The sequence below is a fragment of the Procambarus clarkii genome, chromosome 27 (assembly GCF_040958095.1).
Source record: "Procambarus clarkii isolate CNS0578487 chromosome 27, FALCON_Pclarkii_2.0, whole genome shotgun sequence".
Taxonomy (NCBI): domain Eukaryota; kingdom Metazoa; phylum Arthropoda; class Malacostraca; order Decapoda; family Cambaridae; genus Procambarus; species Procambarus clarkii.
The window spans coordinates 12,076,433-12,097,981 of record NC_091176.1 but is presented as its reverse complement, the minus strand read 5'-3'; the positions used below and the strand labels follow the sequence as shown (position 1 = coordinate 12,097,981).

The following is a 21,549-nucleotide window of genomic DNA, read 5'->3' as shown; positions in this document are numbered from 1 at the left end:
TCCTATCTACATCAATCACAATATTGGAAGTTACCTCTTTTCTCTTGCTCTCTTATTGGAAAATATTGCGATTATATAAATTTGCATTTATATTGAAATACATTTTATAATTTGGTATTATAAAGTTGATTATACAGCAACCGGGCGGTTAGAAACATTATTTAACACGTGTTAATAATAATAAAAGTTCAAAGCATTTTTTTTCCACCACCAGCACGGTAGCGCCATATAATTGCAGATGGCACAGGTTTTAAATATCTTTGTATATCTATGATGTCGATAAGTTTAGTTTAGTTAATTTATTATGCACCCCATACCCATCTTGTGGGCGGTAGTGGAAAGGGTTACAGATGCAAATAATGGGCTCAGGGACTGAACCCCACAATTCATTTAGCTAAACAAGTTACAGTCTTGATGAGCTAGTTATAAAATTCAATGCATATAGTCACATTAACGATGGGCTCGAGACTCAATCTGTCCTCTTACAAATTACGTCTGAATTTGGCCGTTTGTGCGTATGACCGAAAATAGACATAATTTGAAAATAAAAAATATATGAAAATAAATTTTGAGATTTTGTTTTTCCAAAACAGCAAGTTAAGTGTCCTCTGGTAGGTTAGGAGGGCAGGAAGTTCTAAGGTTTCAAAACGTCGTGTAAATCGTTAATTGAAAGTTTCCTCTCCTAACCTAACCGAGTACAACCCGTCCTTTTAAAATCACATCGCTTTTCGCTCGTATGCGCTATGGCAAAAATGGACGTAATTTTAAATGAAATCGGCTCATGAGAGTGATACAACTTTGTATCTTACCTTGTATGTATGTACCTTACCTGAATAAAAAATTTAATTTAATTTAATGTACTGTCCCGTTTTCTGTTTTGAGTCCTCCGGCTTACTCAGTTAGGTTAGGAGAGGAAACTTTCAATTAACGGTTTACATGACGTTTTGAAACTTTAGAACTTCCTGCCCTCCTAACCTACCAGAGGACACTTAACTTGCTATTTTGGAAAAAAATTACAAAAATTTATTTTCATATATTTTTAATTTTCAAATTACGTTCATTTTCGGTCATACGCAAAAACGGCCAAATTCAGACGTAATTTGTAAGAGAACAGATTGGTACTCACCTAGTTGTACTCACCTAGTTGTGCTTGGGGGGTGGGTTGAGCTCTAACTCTTTCGTCTCGCCTCTCAACAATCAGTCAACTGATGTATAGGTTCCAGAGACTATTGGGCTCTATCATATCTACACTTGAAACTGTGTATGGAGTCAGCCTCCACCACCTCACTTCCTAATGCATTCCATTTGTCTACCACTCTGACACTAAAAAAGTTCTTTCTAATATCCCTGTGGCTCATTTGGGCACTCAGTTTCCCCCGTGTCCCCTTGTGTTAAATAGCCTGTCTTTATCTACCCTATTAATTCCCCTGAGAATCTTGTATGTGGTGATCATATCCCCCTAACTCTCACTGTCTTCCAATGACGTGAGGTTTAATTCCCATAGTTTCTCCTTGTAGCTCATACCCCTAAATTCGGGTACTAGTCTGGTGGCAAACCTTTGAATCTTTTCCAGTTTAGTCTTATCCTTGACTAAATATGGACTCCATGCTGGAGCTGCATACTCCAGGATTGGTCTGACATATGTGGTATACAAAGTTCTGAATGATTCCTTACACAAATTTCTAAAGGCCGTTCTTATGTTGGCCAACCTGGCATATGCCGCTGATGTTGTCCTCTTGATATGGGCTTCAGGGGACAGGTCTGGCGTGATATCTACCCTAAGTCTTTCTCTCTCTCTGACTCTTGAAGAATTTCATCTCCCAAATGATACCTTGTATCTGGCCTCCTGCCCCCTACACCTATCTTCATTACATTACATTTGCTTGGGTTAAAATCTAACAACCATTTGTTCGACCATTCCTTTAGTTTGTCTAGGTCTTCTTGAAACCTCAAGCAGTCTTCGGGATACCCTGTGGCGATGGCTGTAGGGTATCGCCTCGCCCTACGGAGTAGGATTCTAAGTGACCTGGTCAGTGATATGGTCCTCACAAAAAAAAAATCGGTCATGGGCGACGAATGTGGTACGACAGTTTGGGTCGCCTGCGTTCTGTGTTGGGCAGAATACCAGTCAACTGGACAACAGTTTATCAATAACGTTGTTTGTCCATCAATTGTAGACGAAATCGGTATTGTTGCCTTGCAAACAAGATATTCTCTGGGTCTTGGAGTATTGATGGGCTCATCATCACAACACTGCGATGATTTGAGCTGATGGGTGCTTAGAATCTTAAGTTTTCCAGAGAACAAAACCGTGTGCGGCCAGCTAGCAATGGCGCCGGCAGTGAGTTCTGACTGCGTTGTACGTTGGTATATTTATGATAAGATATTTATTCAGGTATATACATTGAAAATGAGTTACAAATACAATGTCGGATTAATAGATAATGCTAGTACATACAATGCCTGAAGCCACTAATATACGCACTGCAGACAGCGCACAGCGTTTCTAGCAAGGTGTGGGGAAAAACACTCAGACTAAAACTTAATACTAATTGAGATCAAAAGCACAAATTGAATTTAAAAAAAAAGAAAACAAATAAAGAGAATGATAATAGTTACATGACGGACAGAACAACAGAAAAGGCAACAGAACAGCAAAAGGACTATAGGACGATGTACTATGGTCCTCATCGCTACTATAAGTGCTACGAAAACAGGAGGATGGGATTTAATCACAGTTTGGTTGATCCGGTATCCTTTGGATATGTTTATCTTCTCTCTTGAACACTGCGAGGGGTCGGCCAGATATGCCTTTATGTGCAGTGGAAGCGTGTTGAACAGTCTCGGGCCTCTGATGTTGATAGAGTTCTGTCAGAGTACCTATTGCACCTTTGCTCTTCAGTGGGGGTATCCTGCACATCCTGTCATGCCTTCTGGTCTCGTGTGATGTTATTTGTGTGTGCAGATTTGGAACCATCCCCTCTAATATTTTCCATATGTAAATTATTATGCATCTCTCCCGGCTGCGCTCTAGAAAATACAGATTTAAGCATTTTAGTAGGCCCAAATATTTTAGATGGTTTAGCAGATTCTAGCAGTAAAAGATCTCTGCATGCTCCCTAGGTCAGCAATTCATCCATCTTTGAAAGGGGCTGTTATTGTGCAAAAACATTCCACTTTAGAGAGCACTAGCGTCTCAAAAAGTATCATAATTGGTACTGCATCTTTTGTTTGAAAGATTCTTGTTATCCAACTTGTCATTTTTCTTGCAGTTGTGACGACTATACTTGATTTTGTTCTTTAAAGGTAAGGTCTTCTGACATGATTTCACCCAAATACATTGCTTTTACGTTCCATGGTATGATTTCACTAAGTTTGTACGTGGTTTACGGTTTTATATTTTCAATTGTTCCGTAGCGCAGGACCTGGAACTTAATTATCTTCATTAAATACCATATTATTTTCCGTGGCTCATTAAAAGACCTGATTTACAGCAGTTTGAAGGTTTGCTGTGTCCTCATGTTGTCTACTCTCATAAAAATCCTAGTGTCATCTGCAAAGATGATACGGTACTATAGTTTATGTTCAATATGAGAATGAGAAAGTATTGGAGCAAGCACAGTACCCTGGGGGACTGAGCTCTTCACGGTTGATGGTCCGGATTTTACTGTTGACTATTGCACATTGGGTTCTATTACTTAGGAAATTGTAGCTACATCTTCCTATTTTTTCTTTAAATCCTTTTGAACGCAGTTTCTGTGCAAAAACACCATGGTCACATTTGTCGACGGTTTTGCGAAATCTGTGTATATTGCGTCAGCGTTGTGTTTGTCTTCCATGGCATTTAATGCCATATATTGGTGGTCCAGCAGTTGTGATAGGCAAGAGTGCCTTGTTCTGAAACTGTAGTGCCAACGTTTGCGGAAAACCGCGTGCCGAATCCGAGCCTGGCTGCAGTGCCCAAGCCTGGCTGCAGTGCCCAAGCCTGGCTGCGGTGCCCAAGCCTGGCTGCAGTGCCCAAGCCTGGCTGCAGTGCCCAAGCCTAGCTGCAGTGCCCAAGCCTGGCTTCAGTGCCCAAGCCTGGCGGCAGTGCCCAAACCTGGCTTCAGCATCCAAGCCTGGCTGCAGCGTCCAAGCCTGGCTTCAGCGTCCAAGCCTGGCTTTACTGCAAAAGTCTTTAAATTGAGAGGTTGTGAATTTGTGTTTCTTTCTGCTGTGATTGATTGCTGACAATAATAGACCGTGTGTCTAGCCATTCGTACACTTTCCATTTTATATTTGAATCAAAATACATGATATTTTAAGTTGAGAGAAATACGGACACATTTTTGCCTCAATTTACACACACACACTGTATATATATATATATATATATATATATATATATATATATATATATATATATATATATATATATATATATATATATATATATATATATATATATATATATATATATATATATATATATATATATATATATACATATATATACATACATTATATATGTTGTTAAATATGACAGAAAAAGTAAAATTAATAATTCTAACACGAATTTTTTCAATATTTCTTATGTTTCTTTTTACTGTCGATGGTAATTGAAAAATCAATTCTCCAAAATTAATTTTTATTTCAAGTCTGACGAGATGCTTGAACGCGTTTCATAATAACTTATTACATTTTCAAAGACTTTAGTTTACACAGACAACTGTAACCTGAAAACACTAAACAGAGTTTTACTTATGCTAACACTAAACAGCTTATTCGTTTTATATACTCGCACTTGGGTGAGGTGATATGTTGCAACAATTTTGGATGAGGTAAACAAAATTTGACAAACACAAGACAGAACACGGAACAATGGGTATTAATTGGATATATGAGAGCATAAGAATGGAAGTAACTGCAAAGGGCCTATTGGCCCATACTTCCTCTTGATGTTTCTATATTGGTACGGAGTATTGAAGTTTGTATTCCCCAACAATGCCACATGTCAAGACCCACAAGCCTGGAAACTCACTTCGGCCAATCATCAGCCAGATACCCACACCTACATACAGACTGGCTAAGCGACTCAACGGGTTGCTGACTCCTTATGTACCCTGTGCTTTCAGCTTGAAGTCTCCCAAAGAATTTGTCGACTTACTGCGCGGAGCACGGGCCACGGGGATAAGAGCCTCGTTGGATGTGGAGTCACTATTTACCAACGTACCTGTGGACGAGACAATCGGGATGATAGCAGACAGAGAGTATCGTGACCCGGCTTGCACTCCTCTTGACATGCCAGAAAGCATACTGAGGAAACTACTCCAAGCCTGCACTAAAGAGGCACCCTTCGTGAGCCCAGATGGGCACATGTATAAGCAAGTAGATGGGGTCGCCATGGGTTCTCCCCTAGGTGTCCTATTTGCGAACTTCTACATGGGCACCATCGAGCAGAGGGTCTTAGTTGACATGGACTTGAAACCCACCATATACTGCAGATATGTTGATGACATTTTTACACAGGTACCTGATGCCAGATGTCTGCAGCAGCTGAAGGAGGCATTTGAGCAGAATTCTGTGTTGAGTTTCACATACGAAATTGAGAACAATGGGAAGCTGCCCTTTCTGGATGTAACAGTTAAGGAAAAGAGCGGAGGCTTCCATACTGCAGTCTACACCAAAGAAACAAACATAGAAATGTTCCTCAATGCCAGTAATGACTGCCCAGACAGGTACAAGAGGAGTGTTGTCAACACTTACGTCGACCGTGCTCTAAGCCACAGCTCAGGATGGAAAGAAGTCGATGAAGAATTCTGTAGGGTAAGGCAAGTTCTAGTCAACAACGGCTTCTCTAACGGTCTCGTTGAAGACATCATAAAAAGAAAGGTAAAACGCCATGCAACTTCTGAAGAGTCAACCAACACAACACTTGTACCCCCCAATTAGACTATTTTACAGGAACTTCTTTTCGACAGCTCATAAAACGGAGGAAAGCGCCCTGAAAAATATTGTTGATAGGAACGTTATCCCTACAGACAAAAATCAGAAAATACAATTGATAATTTATTATAAAACCAAAAAAAACGGCCAATCTACTCATGAAAAACTCCCCAAACACCAAGCAGAACGCTTTGAAGGAGACCAACGTCGTCTATGCCTTTAAATGCCCACTTGGGGACTGTAAGCCCCATAGAACTCAGTATATAGGCAAGACAACAACGTCTCTTTCTAGGTGACTAACAATGCATAAGCAACAGGGAGCCATCAAGGAACACATAATCTCTTCTCACAACCAGACCATCACCAGAGAAATCTTAACAAACAACACAGAAATCATCGATAGGTATGGCGATAGCAGGCGGCTTGACATCAGCGAGGCACTACACATCAAAAAATCAACACTAGCAATCAACAATTAATGCACAACTATATTCTACCTACTTCAAGACCCCGAACCAATATGGAAGCAGCAAGAGGAAGTATGGGCCAATAGACCTTCTGCAGTTACTTCCATTTATATGTTCACTTATCCAATTTATACCCATTGTTTCGTGTTCTGTCTTGTGTTTGTCACCTCACCCAAAACTTTTGTACCATATCACCTCATCCAATAGAGTATAAGTACGAAGAATTTGTGTGTAAATTAAGTTTTTGAAAATGTAATACGAATTACGAAACACGTTCAGGCGTCAGACAAATAAAAAATGAATTTCGGAGAATTGTTATTACCACCGACAGTGAAGAAAAACATAAGAAATATTGAGAAGATTCGTGTTAGAATTATTAATCTTACCTTTTCGGTCATATTCAACAATATATGTTTACAAGAAAGACTGCTACCAAAATATACTAATATATATATATATATATATATATATATATATATATATATATATATATATATATATATATATATATATATATATATATATATAAAATGTTATTATAATTTATTACTTCGTGAAAATGAGTTACGCCTGTACCGTGATGGTACACGAGCCATGATGAGTTACACCCGTAGCGTGATGGTACACGAGCCATGATGAGTTACACCCGTAGTGTGATGATGGTACACGAGCCATGATGAGTTACACCCGTAGCGTGATGGTACACGAGCCATGATGAGTTACACCCGTAGTGTGATGATGGTACACGAGCCATGACGAGTTACACCCGTAGTGTGATGATGGTACACGAGCTATGATGAGTTACACCCGTAGTGTGATGATGGTACACGAGCCATGATGAGTTACACCCGTAGCGTGATGGTACACGAGCTATGATGAGTTACACCCGTAGTGTGATGATGGTACACGAGCCATGATGAGTTACACCCGTAGTGTGATGATGGTACACGAGCCATGACGAGTTACACCCGTAGTGTGATGATGGTACACGAGCTATGATGAGTTACACCCGTAGTGTGATGATGGTACACGAGCCATGATGAGTTACACCCGTAGCGTGATGGTACACGAGCTATGATGAGTTACACCCGTAGTGTGATGATGGTACACGAGCCATGATGAGTTACACCCGTAGTGTGATGATGGTACACGAGCCATGACGAGTTACACCCGTAGTGTGATGATGGTACACGAGCTATGATGAGTTACACCCGTAGTGTGATGATGGTACACGAGCTATGATGAGTTACACCCGTAGCGTGATGGTACACGAGCTATGATGAGTTACACCCGTAGTGTGATGATGGTACACGAGCTATGATGAGTTACACCCGTAGTGTGATGATGGTACACGAGCTATGATGAGTTACACCCGTAGCGTGATGGTACACGAGCCATGATGAGTTACACCCGTAGTGTGATGGTACAGGAGCCAGGAATTACTGAAATCGTCACAAAGATTGATCATCAAACACAATAGGCTTGTATCTACTTGTTTAAAAAAAAGTAACAATTTTTGTTGTGCACTTTCCTTTGCACGGGAGCTGCAACAATTGATCACAGCGGCCGTCAGTGTCCAGTGTGTCAGAACATATCTGGTTATTGCTCTGGTATGACCCTCGCTGGCTTCACACAGTTTAAATCGGCATCTTTGTCATTCCTTACGACGTCTGATGATAGGCTTTTGGACGTGTGGTTCTCGTTAAGCGTCTGCGGTGGCGGGGAAGAGACACAATGGCACTAGAGCTCTTGTTTAGCCTCTATATGTTTCTTCGTGTTCTCTTGCTGTTATTTTTCGCCTGATGCACGCGAGAGTGGAGCAACCGGACAAACTATATATCATATACTATAGCGTGGATAGCCAGCATTGCTCTTGTGGCGGAGGCCACACATTCACTATCTTCTCACTGTAACCGTTTACACTATGCACTACTGTGATGATCAAACCGCACATCAGAAAAGGAAGGAACGATGACGTTTCGGTCCCTCCCGGGCCATTGTCAAGCTGGGTAATGTGTATACTATAGCGCTCACAGGATAAGTATGGAGCGCACAATACACATCTATCCTCGACACCTGTGACATCCGTAACATCGTTATGTAACATTGCTGCAACATCAGAACTCACTAATACGTCAAATGAGCAATGGATGCAACCTGTCCTCACTCTTCAAGCACTGATGAGTTGCAGGGCGTCGCAACTCGTCAGTAAGGGGAGAATCCCAGCAATTTTTGACATGAGGATTTCGTAACTGTTTCTATCGAAAACAGGTATAGGACATAATCCTCCACACTAACTACAGAAAAGTAGTCATTGTAGCATTTGTCATCTATACTTCCAATTTACTCCCCAAGTACTTGGGCTGGACGGTAGAGCAATGGTCTCCCTTCTTTCAGGTCGGGGTTCAATCATCGACCGTCCAAGTGGTTAGGCACCATTCCTTTTCCCCCGTCCCATCCCAAATCCTTATCTTTTTATCCCTTCTAAGTGCTATATGGTAGCAATGGCTTAAAGTTTTTTCATGATCCCAAATCTTGCCTTACTTACCTTTCAAATTACAGTACTAATAATGATTAATAATATTTTTAAGTATCAGAACGTTACTTACGGGGAAATCTAAGATGTGGTTCACCCATTGTTGGGAACAGGAAGAATGGATAATCGTGGTCCCCCTATTATTCCAACCCCCAACCACCTTACGGGCTATTCATGTCCGTGCCACCTCTAGGGTGGCTTAATCTTTATCAATCAATTCCAACCCCCAACAGGAACATCGGCGTTCCTGTTGGAAGAACAGGAACGCAACCCTCAACCCTGTTGAGGGTGGCGTTTGGTAGCCATGACAGCTACCAAACTTCCAAGTACAGTAGTTATTTACGGCTACGTAAATAGCTTTAAGGAAACGTGTCGTTAAGGAGACGAAACGTGTCTTGCCTTGCCCAGGAATCGAATTTTGGTCCAATCGATCGACAGCCGCAGCCGACCGGACCAACAAAGCAGCTTTTAAGGGAAGGTGACGAGCCATCTTTTCTCTTTCGATCGCGAGCTCTTCACCAACACGAGTCACGTGATTGCCCCCCCCCCCCGTATATATATGCTTGGGCAAGGCGGAAGGCGACTCTCACTCAAACTTCGCTGCCTTCCTCGCCGGAAGCTCCTTTTCTAGACATTCTGATAGGGGTTCTGTGTGCACGGTGTCCCAGCCGTCGTCGGACCTGGTCTACGCTAAGCTCTACGCAAGCACTCCCTTTCACAACTTTAAGGCCAGAGTCGACAAAGAATTCGAACACCAGAAAAAAAGTATAACACAATAGCCACAGCGAGGGTAAGAGGCGGAGCGCAAGGAGTTAAGAACTCACTACCTCCCCCGAAGTCACTGATAGGTAAGCAAGCATTTCGCCTATGCTAACCATACCCCCCAAAACTTTTCAAGGTGTTGACCAGACCACACACTAGAAGGTGAAGGGACTACCACGTTTCGGTCCGTCCTGGACCATTCTCAAGTCGATCGCTTTGAGAATGGTCCAGGACAGACCGAAACGTCGTCGTCCCTTCACCTTCAAGTGTGTGGTCTGCTCAACATACTTAAGCCACGTTATTGTGACTCATCGCCTGCACTTTTCAAGGTCTTCTCTGGGCCCTGCGATGCTACGGATAGCTTCGTTAATTATCCCAAGTTGTCTTCATCCACAGCCATGCCAAGTACTTCGCGATAAGTCCTTTCATAAAATGTTTATCTCCCCCCCACCCCCCATTGAGTTCTTTAAAAACTAATATAAATTTTGTATACTAATAAGGTCTTTATGATTATAACTGAGAATGATTTAAAAATGTAGTTGTCTATTTCAAAATTACAATGGTGACCTATTTTAAATATTTTCGAAACAAATAAATTATATTCCAAATATTAATTACCGAACTATTAATTATTTTTTTGCCAAACTTTATTAATAAAGATATTTTTTCAAGATTTTTTAGAGATTATTTATTGTCAATGTCACCATCAAAATGAAAACTGATCGTTAATCAATTTTTCGGTGTTTACGACTGTACACCTGATTTAATCTCGTTAAGAGTTGTATTAATTTGTTGAGAATAAATTTTCTGAACCTTTTGTTCATTAAACTCAAAAGCATGGAACATCACGTTACTCTACAGAATTAGAACATGACATCACCCAAAAGTCTAGGAAGGGTGTCCATGACGTGGGGGGCCGTGGCGTCTGCGGGCTCGGCGTGGGCGGTCATGGTGTGGGCGGCCGTGGCCTCTGTGGGCGTGGTGTGGGCGGTCCTGGCGTGGGGAGGAGTGGAAGGATTTGCAGAGAAGTTCCAACGTCTACCTGACGTTGGGCGCTGCGGATCCTCAGTCTTGACAAAGCCTATCTCCTCCCGTCTCGTGTGCGCTGCCGTCTGTGCCCAAGGTAAGACCTCCCTAGGCCTAGCGGCATTTGAACGTTGCGTATTTGTGTATTTGCAAAAATGTTGCGCAGTGGCCAGTATAGTTGGTTCACGTCCGAAAGGTTCCGGGTTAGAGTCTCGCCGCAGAAACGTTGCTGGACGCCTTTATGTCACCCCATGCTTTTGTTTACCCAGTAGCAAACAGGTTCCCTGGAGTTAGGCAACTCTTGTGGTAAGCCTGCATACGCTTCGTGGCCCAGATAATAGGAAACCAAATACTAACAATGTTATAGGATTCATTACATGTAGCTTACATGTTAAGAAATGTCTGCAGTATACCTTGCACACCCACTGAGAAGGCTGTGTGTGCAACAGCTGGCGTTATTAAGAAATTTGTAGTAGTACTGTAATGAACAATGTAACAAAGGTAGTTAATTTGTCTTATGCGCGTGCTTAGAGAGGGGGAAGAAGGGAATTTTAACTTATTAAGCGAGGTGAATTCGTACACATTATTTATGTACATCACCTTCTGTGGTTGATTGTTCAATAAATAAATGACTCGATTGAAATAAGGGTAAAAGGGATTTGCTGCGTGCATGCTGACCAAGATGTTGACTAGACCTTGAATCAGTTCACTTAAAGATATAATCACTGGAGCACTAACTCTAGACAGAAAAACCTCCAATAGCAACAGGTGGACCCATTGTGCGATAAACACCATCAATACATTCGATATAACAAACACAATCACTGAGAGGGGCGTCGATGAAATACATGCAGACTTTATCGGGGCCTCGTAGCCTGGTGGATAGCGCGCAGGACTCGTAATTCTGTGGCCCGGGTTCGATTCCCGCACGAGGCAGAAACAAATGGGCAAAGTTTCTTTCACCCTGAATGCTCCTGTTACCTAGCAGTAAATAGGTACCTGGGAGTTAGTCAGCTGTCACGGGCTGCTCCCTGGGGGTGGAGGTCTGGTCGAGAGGAGAAATGTTCAAGCCTCATCAGTTGTAAGTCGTGTGTAAACAGTTTTTCATTCATACACAGGGTCTTTGACGGCTGGATTAACCAGCATTTGGCCTTAGCTGACGAGGACGGGCAGCAGAGGGCTGAGAGCTCTTCTACTCAAATTTCAGATGAACCCGCTGACCGACCCGTCCACGGGCATGCTCGTCCATGCCACAGCAGACCCAAAAGACGCATTCCTAAATTTTAGGATTCGGAATTTCTCATATATAAATAATTAATATTATTATTATTATATATTCGAATTCGGTATAGGTTAGGTTAGGTGTCCAGTTCGTGGGTGAAGCATTTTGGCCCCGCCCTCATAAACAATGCCGAATGATTGTTAATCCATCCATCAAACCCCCGTTTATGCAACCCGTCCTCAGACTAGGCTTGTTAGAGGAGTGACCGTACCCCGAGACGCATCCGTAAATTTTAAATTACTCTTTAATAAAATTAGATTTGTTCTCATATATAAATATTATTATACAACACCAGACTACAAAAATCATTCCAGAATTAAGTTGACTCTCACAGTTGAGGGCCTATCCGCCGAATCCGTAAATCAAATGCCAAAACACTGCTGAATTTCAAAATCCAGCTCGATAAAATCACCAGGACAAATCGAGGAACCTTTGACAAGGTTCGAAGGCTGCCACCCGTTTTTGTGGAAATTGGTTCAGCATTTGCAGTTTTTGCACCATATGGTCCATGGTAAATCCGGCAATGAAAATTGTCTATGGTGATCCCCTTTCCTTGGTGCCCTAATCTCTTGGTTATTTTACTTAATGGTTAATCCAACCCTGTGTCTCCAACAGACCCATTATGTGAAGGGTTCTCCTCCTCCAGCAGCAGCTGTGAGAAAGTACGGAATGTTTCCATGCCCGACCTAAATCCAGTCTACACTTGCTTCGTCACGGGTAAGTCATTCGTCTGAACAGCCTTCAGTGCCCCTTAGATTTGTCACTAATACAACCGCTGCTGTTTGTTGCTGATAGTTCCTGTCCACAGCTGTGTGATCCAAAATATGAGTTAGCATTTACAGATCGAGTTTGCTTCTTTAATATACTTGGTAACATTTCACAGATCTGCAACCATATTTCTAAATCAATGTTTACCTGTTTGACCAGACCACACACTAGAAGGTGAAGGGACGACGACGTTTCGGTCCGTCCTGGACCATTCTCAAGTCGATTGTGAGAATGGTACAGGACGGATCGAAACGTCGTTGTCCCTTCACCTTCTAGTGTGTGGTCTGGTCAAACTACTTCAGCCACGTTATTATGACTCATCGCCTGCAATGTTTACCTGTCTAAATCTAAATTTATCATACATGAATCCATTGTTTTGTGCTCATACTTGGATTAAAATTTGTAAACCTTACTTATATTTCTCTTGTGACAATCCTTCCTTCGTACATTCGTCATGTCCTCTTCACTATAGGTTTTCTGTCATCATAATCGAAGGTTTTTATCTACTCCAATGTATTAATTAAAACTCCTCCATTTATTAATTTTATTTATATAAGTTTTGGTTTGTAAAACAATATTTATAATTGTGGTGGAGAGCTACACAATAATTAATATGAATAAAGTAGGTATCCAATCGTTCTCACAAAAGCCATCTGACGTAGCATGACAGACGAGTCTTAAAGCTAACATAATGACTGAGGTATATTCTGTTATAAGAATTTACAGGGATTTAGAAGTTAACACATGTATAGTCAGTCTTAAAGTACTTAAAGGTAAGCAATTAGTAAACGAAATATAAAAGTTTAGGTGACATACCGAAGAGCTAGTACCGTCTATTTTACAGAATGTTGAAAAGTTCCAAAATATTACTAAGGGTGCCAATACGAGAGCAGAAAAGTATTTAAAACGAGGGGAAATATTATCGTTAACATGTAGGGACGTACGGCTGTTTACTGCTGTTTGATTTCAAGCATATACAAGGTTTGATAAACAAATCGACAAGATTGACAAATTTCTGGGATTGAACAGGGGAATCTGTTCGCCTCAGTTTGCTACTTTTCAGTAACTGTGATATCAAGTATTCTACCAAGAGTTGAAAATCTAAGCTATGATTTTGCCATGCCTAGTGTTGCACTAGGCTTAGGTGACAAATTTATCACTATGTAGACTCGATACTGTATTACATCCTCATTAATAGCAGTCATTATTAACCTTGGCTAATAACAGTTCTAATGAGGCATTACAGAACATAGCATATGAAGAGACTACAAAGTTTCATTTATATTCTCTAGAAATGTGAAGCGTCAGAGGGAGGAGGCAAATGACTGCAGTATACAAATGGATGAAAGGATATAAATATTAAGAGGATCCTAATTATATCGACACAAAAGTGTTGATATCATTCACAAATGGTTCGATTTTTATTAATTTATATAGTGAACACATTGTCAGGTAAAAATATAGATTTAGCAGTCTCCGTGGTGTAGTGGTAAGACACTCGCCTGGCGTTCCGCGAGCGCTATGTCATGGGTTCGTATCCTGGCCGGGGAGGATTTAATGGGCGCAATTCCTTAACTGTAGCCTCTGTTTAACGCAACAGTAAAATGTGTACTTGGATGAAAAAACGATTCTTCGCGGCAGGGGATCGTATTCCAGGGACCGTAGGATTAAGGACTTGCCCGAAACGCTACGCGTACTAGTGGCTGTACAAGAATGTAACAACTCTTGTATATATCTCAAAAAAAAAAAAAAAAAAAAAAAAAAAAAAGATGTAGCTGCATTGGACGGAATCAAGCATAGCTGACACACACCGACGAGTTTGTCTCCTGTGGTTTTCACTGTTCTTATGTTCACTCTTCTCTACAGTTTAACCACTCTTCTCTAAAGTTTAACCACTCTTATTTACACTTTACAACGTGACAGGATTAATAACAACCTAATGAAACTGTCCATTTTACAAACATTGTTACACATTAATATGTAATATTCACTATTCTATAGAAATATTCCTGACAATATGTGTATACTGTATATGATAATAAATGAAAACGTCATGTGAGGCCTTTTAAATAACATATTTGTATGTACTCAGATAAATCACACTAACGTGATATATGTACTACAATGTATTCAAGGTACTACAATGTATCTAGAAATGATCCTCAAATTATGCTACAATGTACCTAGAAATACTATTCAAATTTTACTAAAATATACCTACTAATTTTCTTACAATGTACCTGTAAACTTGTTTCAATTTTGCTACAAATTACCTACTTAATATTATCTGTTAGATTAAGGACCTTCCCAAAACGCTATGCGTGTTAGTGGCTTTACATGAATGTAAAAACATCAATGCTATGTACTCTCATAAACCCATTGTACCTTCTTGTATATATATAAATAAATAAATATCAAAGAACAAATCCACAGGACCCTTGATGACGTTCGAACCTACACGCTGGGTGTTCGTGGTTCAGTTGACTAGAGCGCGTCTGGGAACACCCAACATATAGGTTCGAACCCTTATTAAGGCTCCTGCGGATTTGTTCTTTGATATATGTATGTGCTTGAGAGATATCCCTTCCAGTCTGGAGGTAACGGTAGGCTGATGCGGATGTTGCAAGTAAACGTTGACACCTTACACACCTTTTTTACATTAGTTTATTTTCTTCTCCAGCGTCAGTTTACAACAAACTCGCCACCACAAGCACTGCAGCACCCACCAATATGACTACAACTTCAACCAATGCGACTACAACTTCAACCAATGCGACTACAACTTCAACCAATGCGACTACAACTTCAACCAATGCGACTACAACTTCAACCAATGCGACTACAACTTCAACCAATGCGACTACAACTTCAACCAATATGACTACAACTTCAACCACAGAACCACCCACCACCACAGAGGGACCCATTATGGTGACATCATGGCTGGGCGTGAGTGGAGTAAAAGTTATAGGATTTACCTATACCAATGATTCCTTTATCGGCTTCCTGTCCTTTGCCGTATTTGACAACCCTGTCTCCAATCCGCCATCAACCACGAAGAGCACTGCGTTGAGTAATAGTGAGGAATGTGGGGCTAATCAAGTCATGGTAGGGCTGGGCGACTTGGGTACTACCGACTATGACAAGAGTGACCAGAGGATGTATTGTGCGGATGTTGTAAGTCCACATAACGTCACTCCCACTTGTCAAGTGGTGTCTATTGGTCAACTACCACGCCCGACTGTATCAGGCACAAACACTTCATCTTGGTATAACTGGTTTGCTTGCCAAAGTAGTTACGTAATAACCAAATGGACATGGATCTACGATAAAATGGCCCCATACACCCCATACCGATACTCTACAGCAACATGCTGTTTAGTTGTGTAACTAAAATACTCATTTTTTATATGCTGCTCTTGTGTGTGTGTGTGTGTGTGTGTGAGAGAGAGAGAGAGAGAGAGTGTGCATTCTTCTAGTTGTGCTTGCGGAGGTTGCGCTCTGCTCTTTCACCCCGCCTTTCAACTGTCAATCAATCAACTGTTACTAACTACTAACTATTTTCACACACACACACACACACACACACACACACACACACACACACACACACACACACACACACACACACACACGGCCACAGCTCGGGAGCCGGTGGCCGAGCGGACAGCACGCTGGACACGTGATCCTGTGATCTCGGGTTCTTATACCGGTCGCTGGCGAGAAACGATGGGCAGAATTTCTTTCGCCCTATGCCCCTGTTACCTAGTAGTAAATAGGTACCTGGGAGTTAGTCAGGTGTCACGGGCTGCTTCCTGGGGTGTGTGTGTGTGTGGTGTGAAAAAATGTAGTAGCAGAAACAGTTGATTGACAGTTGAGAGGCGGGCCGAAAGAGCTGAGCTCAACCCCCGCAAGCACAACTAGGTGAATACACACACACACACACACACACACACACACACACACACACACACACACACACACACACACACACACACACACACACACACACACACACACACGCGCGCGCGCGCGCGCGCGCAGGATAGCGCGCAGGACTCGTAATTCTGTGGCGCGGGTTCGATTCCCGCACGAGGCAGAAACGAATGGGCAAAGTTTCTTTCACCCTAAGTGCCCCTGTTACCTAGCAGTAAATAGGTACCTGGGAGTTAGTCAGCTGTAACGGGCTGCTTCCTGGGGGGTGTGTGTGTGTGTGGTGTGGGAAAAAAAAAAAAAAAAAAAAAAAGTAGTTAGTAAACAGTTGATTGACAGTTGAGAGGCGGGCCGAAAGAGCAAAGCTCAACCCCCGCAAAACACAACTAGTAAACACAACTAGTAAACACACACACACGCAGGAAGTGTGTGTGTGTGTGTGACACACATGAAGCCCGTAACAGCTGTCTAACTCCTAGGTACCTATTTACTACTAGGTAACAGGGGCACCAAGGTGAAAGAAACTGCTCATTTTTGTTTCCGCCAGCGCCGAGAATCGAACGCCGAACCACAGGACTACGTATCCAGCGTGCTGTCCACTCAGCCACCAGCGCCCTTTTGCGTGTGTCTACTCACCTAATTGTGCTTGCGGGGGTTGAGCTTCGGCTCTTTTGTCCCGCCTCTCAACCGTCAATCAACTGATGTACAGATTCCTGAGCCTATTCCTGTGTGTGTGTGTTTGTTACGTAAAGGAAATACAGATAGACAGAATCAGTAAACCTAATGTCTGCCGAACACTGGTCACCCACGATACAGCATATACAAAGGAATATGTTGTGTAAATAGTTGTATAAGTGATGGAAGATTTTCGTAATTAAACAAAATGTTAAATTACGAAAATACTGTTGGAAAACTATTAGCTAGAAATAGTCCTCGTGGTGATAATTGTGTCATTTACAAAATACCTTGTAAAGACTGTTCTTCTATGTAGGACAAACATCTAAAGATTTGAAATTTAGAATTTCGCAACATAAATATTCTATAAGACATGACCAATTGTCTAATGCCTTGTTTGTTCATTTGTCAGAAAGTTCTCACCAAATTGATTGGGAGATGGCTTCTTCAAAAACGAATTGTAACAGCATTTTTAATATGAACACAATTGATTCTGCTTTAATACAGATTACAAAATCATGTAAATTGAACATTATCAGTGGTTTATAGAATTTAGATCCATTTTTGATTGATCAGTTAAAGGGCGTTTTGAGTAGGATCATTGATACACATTTATCTCACTAATACCTTATTAATATCCATTATATCATTAAAGATATTGTACCTCACCTTATTTCACCTCTTTCCCGTATATATATATATATATATATATATATATATATATATATATATATATATATATATATATATATATATATATATGTCGTACCTAATAGCCAGAACGCACTTCTCAGCCTACTATTCAAGGCCCGATTTGCCTAATAAGCCAAGTTTTCATGAATTAATGTTTTTTCGTCTACCTAACCTACCTAACCTAACCTAACCTAGCTTTTTTGGCTACCTAACCTAACCTTACCTATACATATAGGTTAGGTTAGGTTAGGTAGGGTTGGTTAGGTTCGGTCATATATCTACGTTAATTTTAACTCCAATAACAAAAAATTGACCTCATACATAGAGAAAAGGGTTGCTTTATCATTTCATAAGAAAAAAATTATAGTAAATATATTAATTCAGGAAAACTTGGCTTATTAGGCAAATCGGGCCTTGAATAGTAGGCTGAGAAGTGAGTTCTGGCTACTAGGTACGACATATATATATATATATATATATATATGTCGTACCTAGTAGCCAGAACTCACTTCTCAGCCTACTATTCATGGCCCGATTTGCCTAATAAGCCAAGTTTTCCTGAGTTAATATATTTACTATAATTTTTGTATTATGAAATGATAAAGCAACCCTTTTCTCTATGTATGAGGTCAATTTTTTTTTATTGGAGTTAAAATTAACGTAGATATATGACCGAACCTAACCAACCCTACCTAACCTAACCTAACCTATATTTATAGGTAACGTTAGGTTAGGTAGCCAAAAAAAGCTAGGTTAGGTTAGGTTAGGTAGGTTAGGTAGACGAAAAAACATTAATTCATGAAAACTTGGCTTATTAGGCAAATCGGGCCTTGAATAGTAGGCTGAGAAGTGCGTTCTGGCTATTAGGTACGACATATATATATATATATATATATATATATATATATGTCGTACCTAGTAGCCAGAACTCACTTTTCAGCCTACTATGCAAGGCCCGATTTGCCTAATAAGCCAAGTTTTCATGAATTAATTGTTTTTCGACTACCTAACCTACCTAACCTAACCTAACCTACCTTTTTCGGCTACCTAACCTAACCTAACCTATAAAGATAGGTTAGGTTAGGTTAGGTAGGGTTGGTTAGGTTTGGTCATATATCTACGTTAATTTTAACGACAATAAAAAAAAATTGACCTCATACCTAATGAAATGGGTAGCTTTATCATTTCATAAGAAAAAAATTAGAGAAAATATATTAATTCAGGAAAACTTGGCTTATTAGGCAAATCGGGCCTTGCATAGTAGGCTGACAAGTGCGTTCTGGCTACTAGGTACGACATATATATATATATATATATATATATATATATATATATATATATATATATATATATATATATGTCGTACCTAATAGCCAGAACGCACTTCTCTGCCTACTATGCAAGGCCCGATTTGCCTAATAAGCCAAGTTTTCATGAATTAATTGTTTTTCGACTACCTAACCTACCTAACCAAACCTAACCTAACTTTTTCGGCTACCTAACCTAACCTAACCTAAAAAGATAGGTTAGGTTAGGTTAGGTAGGGTTGGTTAGGTTTGGTCATATATCTACGTTAATTTTAACTCCAATAAAAAAATATTGACCTCATACATAATGAAATGCATAGCTTTATCATCTCATAAGAAAAAAAATTGAGAAAATATAATAATTCAGGAAAACTTGGCTTATTAGGCAAATCAGGCCTTGCATAGTAGGCCGAGAAGTGCGTTCTGGCTACTAGGTACGACATATATATATATATGTCGTACCTAATAGCCAGAACGGACTTCTCGGCCTACTATGCAAGGCCCGATTTGCCTAATAAGCTAAGTTTTCCTGAATTAATATATTTTCTCTAATTTTTTTCTTATTAAATGATAAAGCTACCAATTTCATTATGTATGAGGTCATTTTTTTTTTATTAGTTAAAAATTAACGTAGATATATGACCGAACCTAACCAACCCTACCTAACCTAACCTAACCTATCCTTATAGGTTAGGTTACGTTAGGTAGCGGAAAAAGTTAGGTTAGGTTAGGTTAGGTAGGTTAGGTATTCGAAAAACAATTAATTCATGAAAACTTGGCTTATTAGGCAAATCGGGCCTTGCATAGTAGGCTGAGAAGTGCGTTCTGGCTACTAGGTACGACATATATATATACACACACACACTAGTATATTTTGGTAGCAGTCTTTCTTGTAAACATATATTATTGAATATGACCGAAAAGGTAAGATTAATAATTCTAACACGAATTTTTTGGGACTCCTGGTTCAACCTTGACGACGCCCAGCGGATGTTTGGACACCTCCTCCGCCTGGGAGCCGCCTGATCACGTCCTGTTTTCGCGTTTTGGCTTTGCTACTGCTGTTTGGCATCCCTATTTAACGGTCCAGTTGTACGACGCCTGGCGCACATATCGCCTTGCGTCACGGGATTGTTGATAGATTTTTTTTTGGCGTGTTCTGGCTGGTTCTCCTGGCGGGGTGACGGTGTTCGGGGCCCGGCTTGGCCGAGGTGCCGGGGGTTGGCGGGCTCCTGGTGTCCTCAGTTGTGGTGGGCGGCCGGCGTTTGCTCTGCCGGAGGACACTGGATGACTTTTTGCGTTTTAGTTGGGGGCTGAGTTTTGGTTTTGCTACCTGGTGTTCTCTGTGTGGGGCGGGGCCGGTGCTTGTCACCCTGAGGGACTCCTGGGGCTCCCCAATCATCTGCCCGTCTGTGCGTTTCTTTGCCGCGAGGCATATTAGTTTTTTGTGATTGGCGTCACTCGTTTCGCGATTTGGCTTGGCGTTTCCCCTTACCGGGCTTCGCGATTAACCCATCACGGGTACGCCGGGGCGCATCCGATCCCACGATCGTCGTCGCCCCTAAATCAACAACAACAACACGAATTTACTCAATATTTCTTATGTTTTTCTTCACTGTCGGTGGTAATGAAAATATCAATTCTCCAATAGCATCTTTTGCATCATTACCATGTGACCCCTATGTACTTCCACCGGAGATCCCCCCCCAACTGGATCTCCAGTGTTGTTAGATCCAGTTTCCTCAGTCTTTCTCCATAACTCAGGTAGAGTTTTGTTGTATATTTTAGGACCTTTCAAAGTTTTGTCTTATGCTTCTTTAGGTTGGGGCTCCATGCTCAATAATAAGTTTCAAAGGATGTATACAGTGCTCAGAAGGGAACTTTATCCAAGTTCCTAAGGAATAACTGGACGTTTGCCAGTACAACTTTTAATTCTCTCTCTTTTCCCGTAAGTTGAGAGATTGCCTTTCCTTCATTCTGTACTGTATATGAAGTCTTCTTGCTGCATCTCCTATCCTCCATAGCCTTGCATTTATCAGGATTAATCTAGTAGTCATTTCTCAGACTATCTCTGAAGATTGTCTAGTTCATCTTGAATGTATGTCAGTCCTCCTCAGTTCTGATTTCCCTCAATAGTTGAACATCATCAGCAAAATAGATAAGAATGAGCTTACT

The 21,549-nt window shown here is 40.9% G+C and overlaps 1 protein-coding gene across 1 annotated transcript; it reads left to right on the top strand.

Annotated features, from left to right (window-relative positions):
- Positions 1-10,560: 10,560 nt before the first annotated feature.
- On the top strand, positions 10,561-16,271 carry LOC123762765 (uncharacterized). The gene is made up of 3 exons (XM_045749525.2): positions 10,561-10,813; positions 12,614-12,715; positions 15,447-16,271. The coding sequence occupies exons 1-3, from the start codon at positions 10,561-10,563 to the stop codon at positions 16,154-16,156; spliced, it is 1,065 nt and encodes a 354-aa protein (XP_045605481.2). The 3' UTR covers positions 16,157-16,271.
- Positions 16,272-21,549: the final 5,278 nt, after the last annotated feature.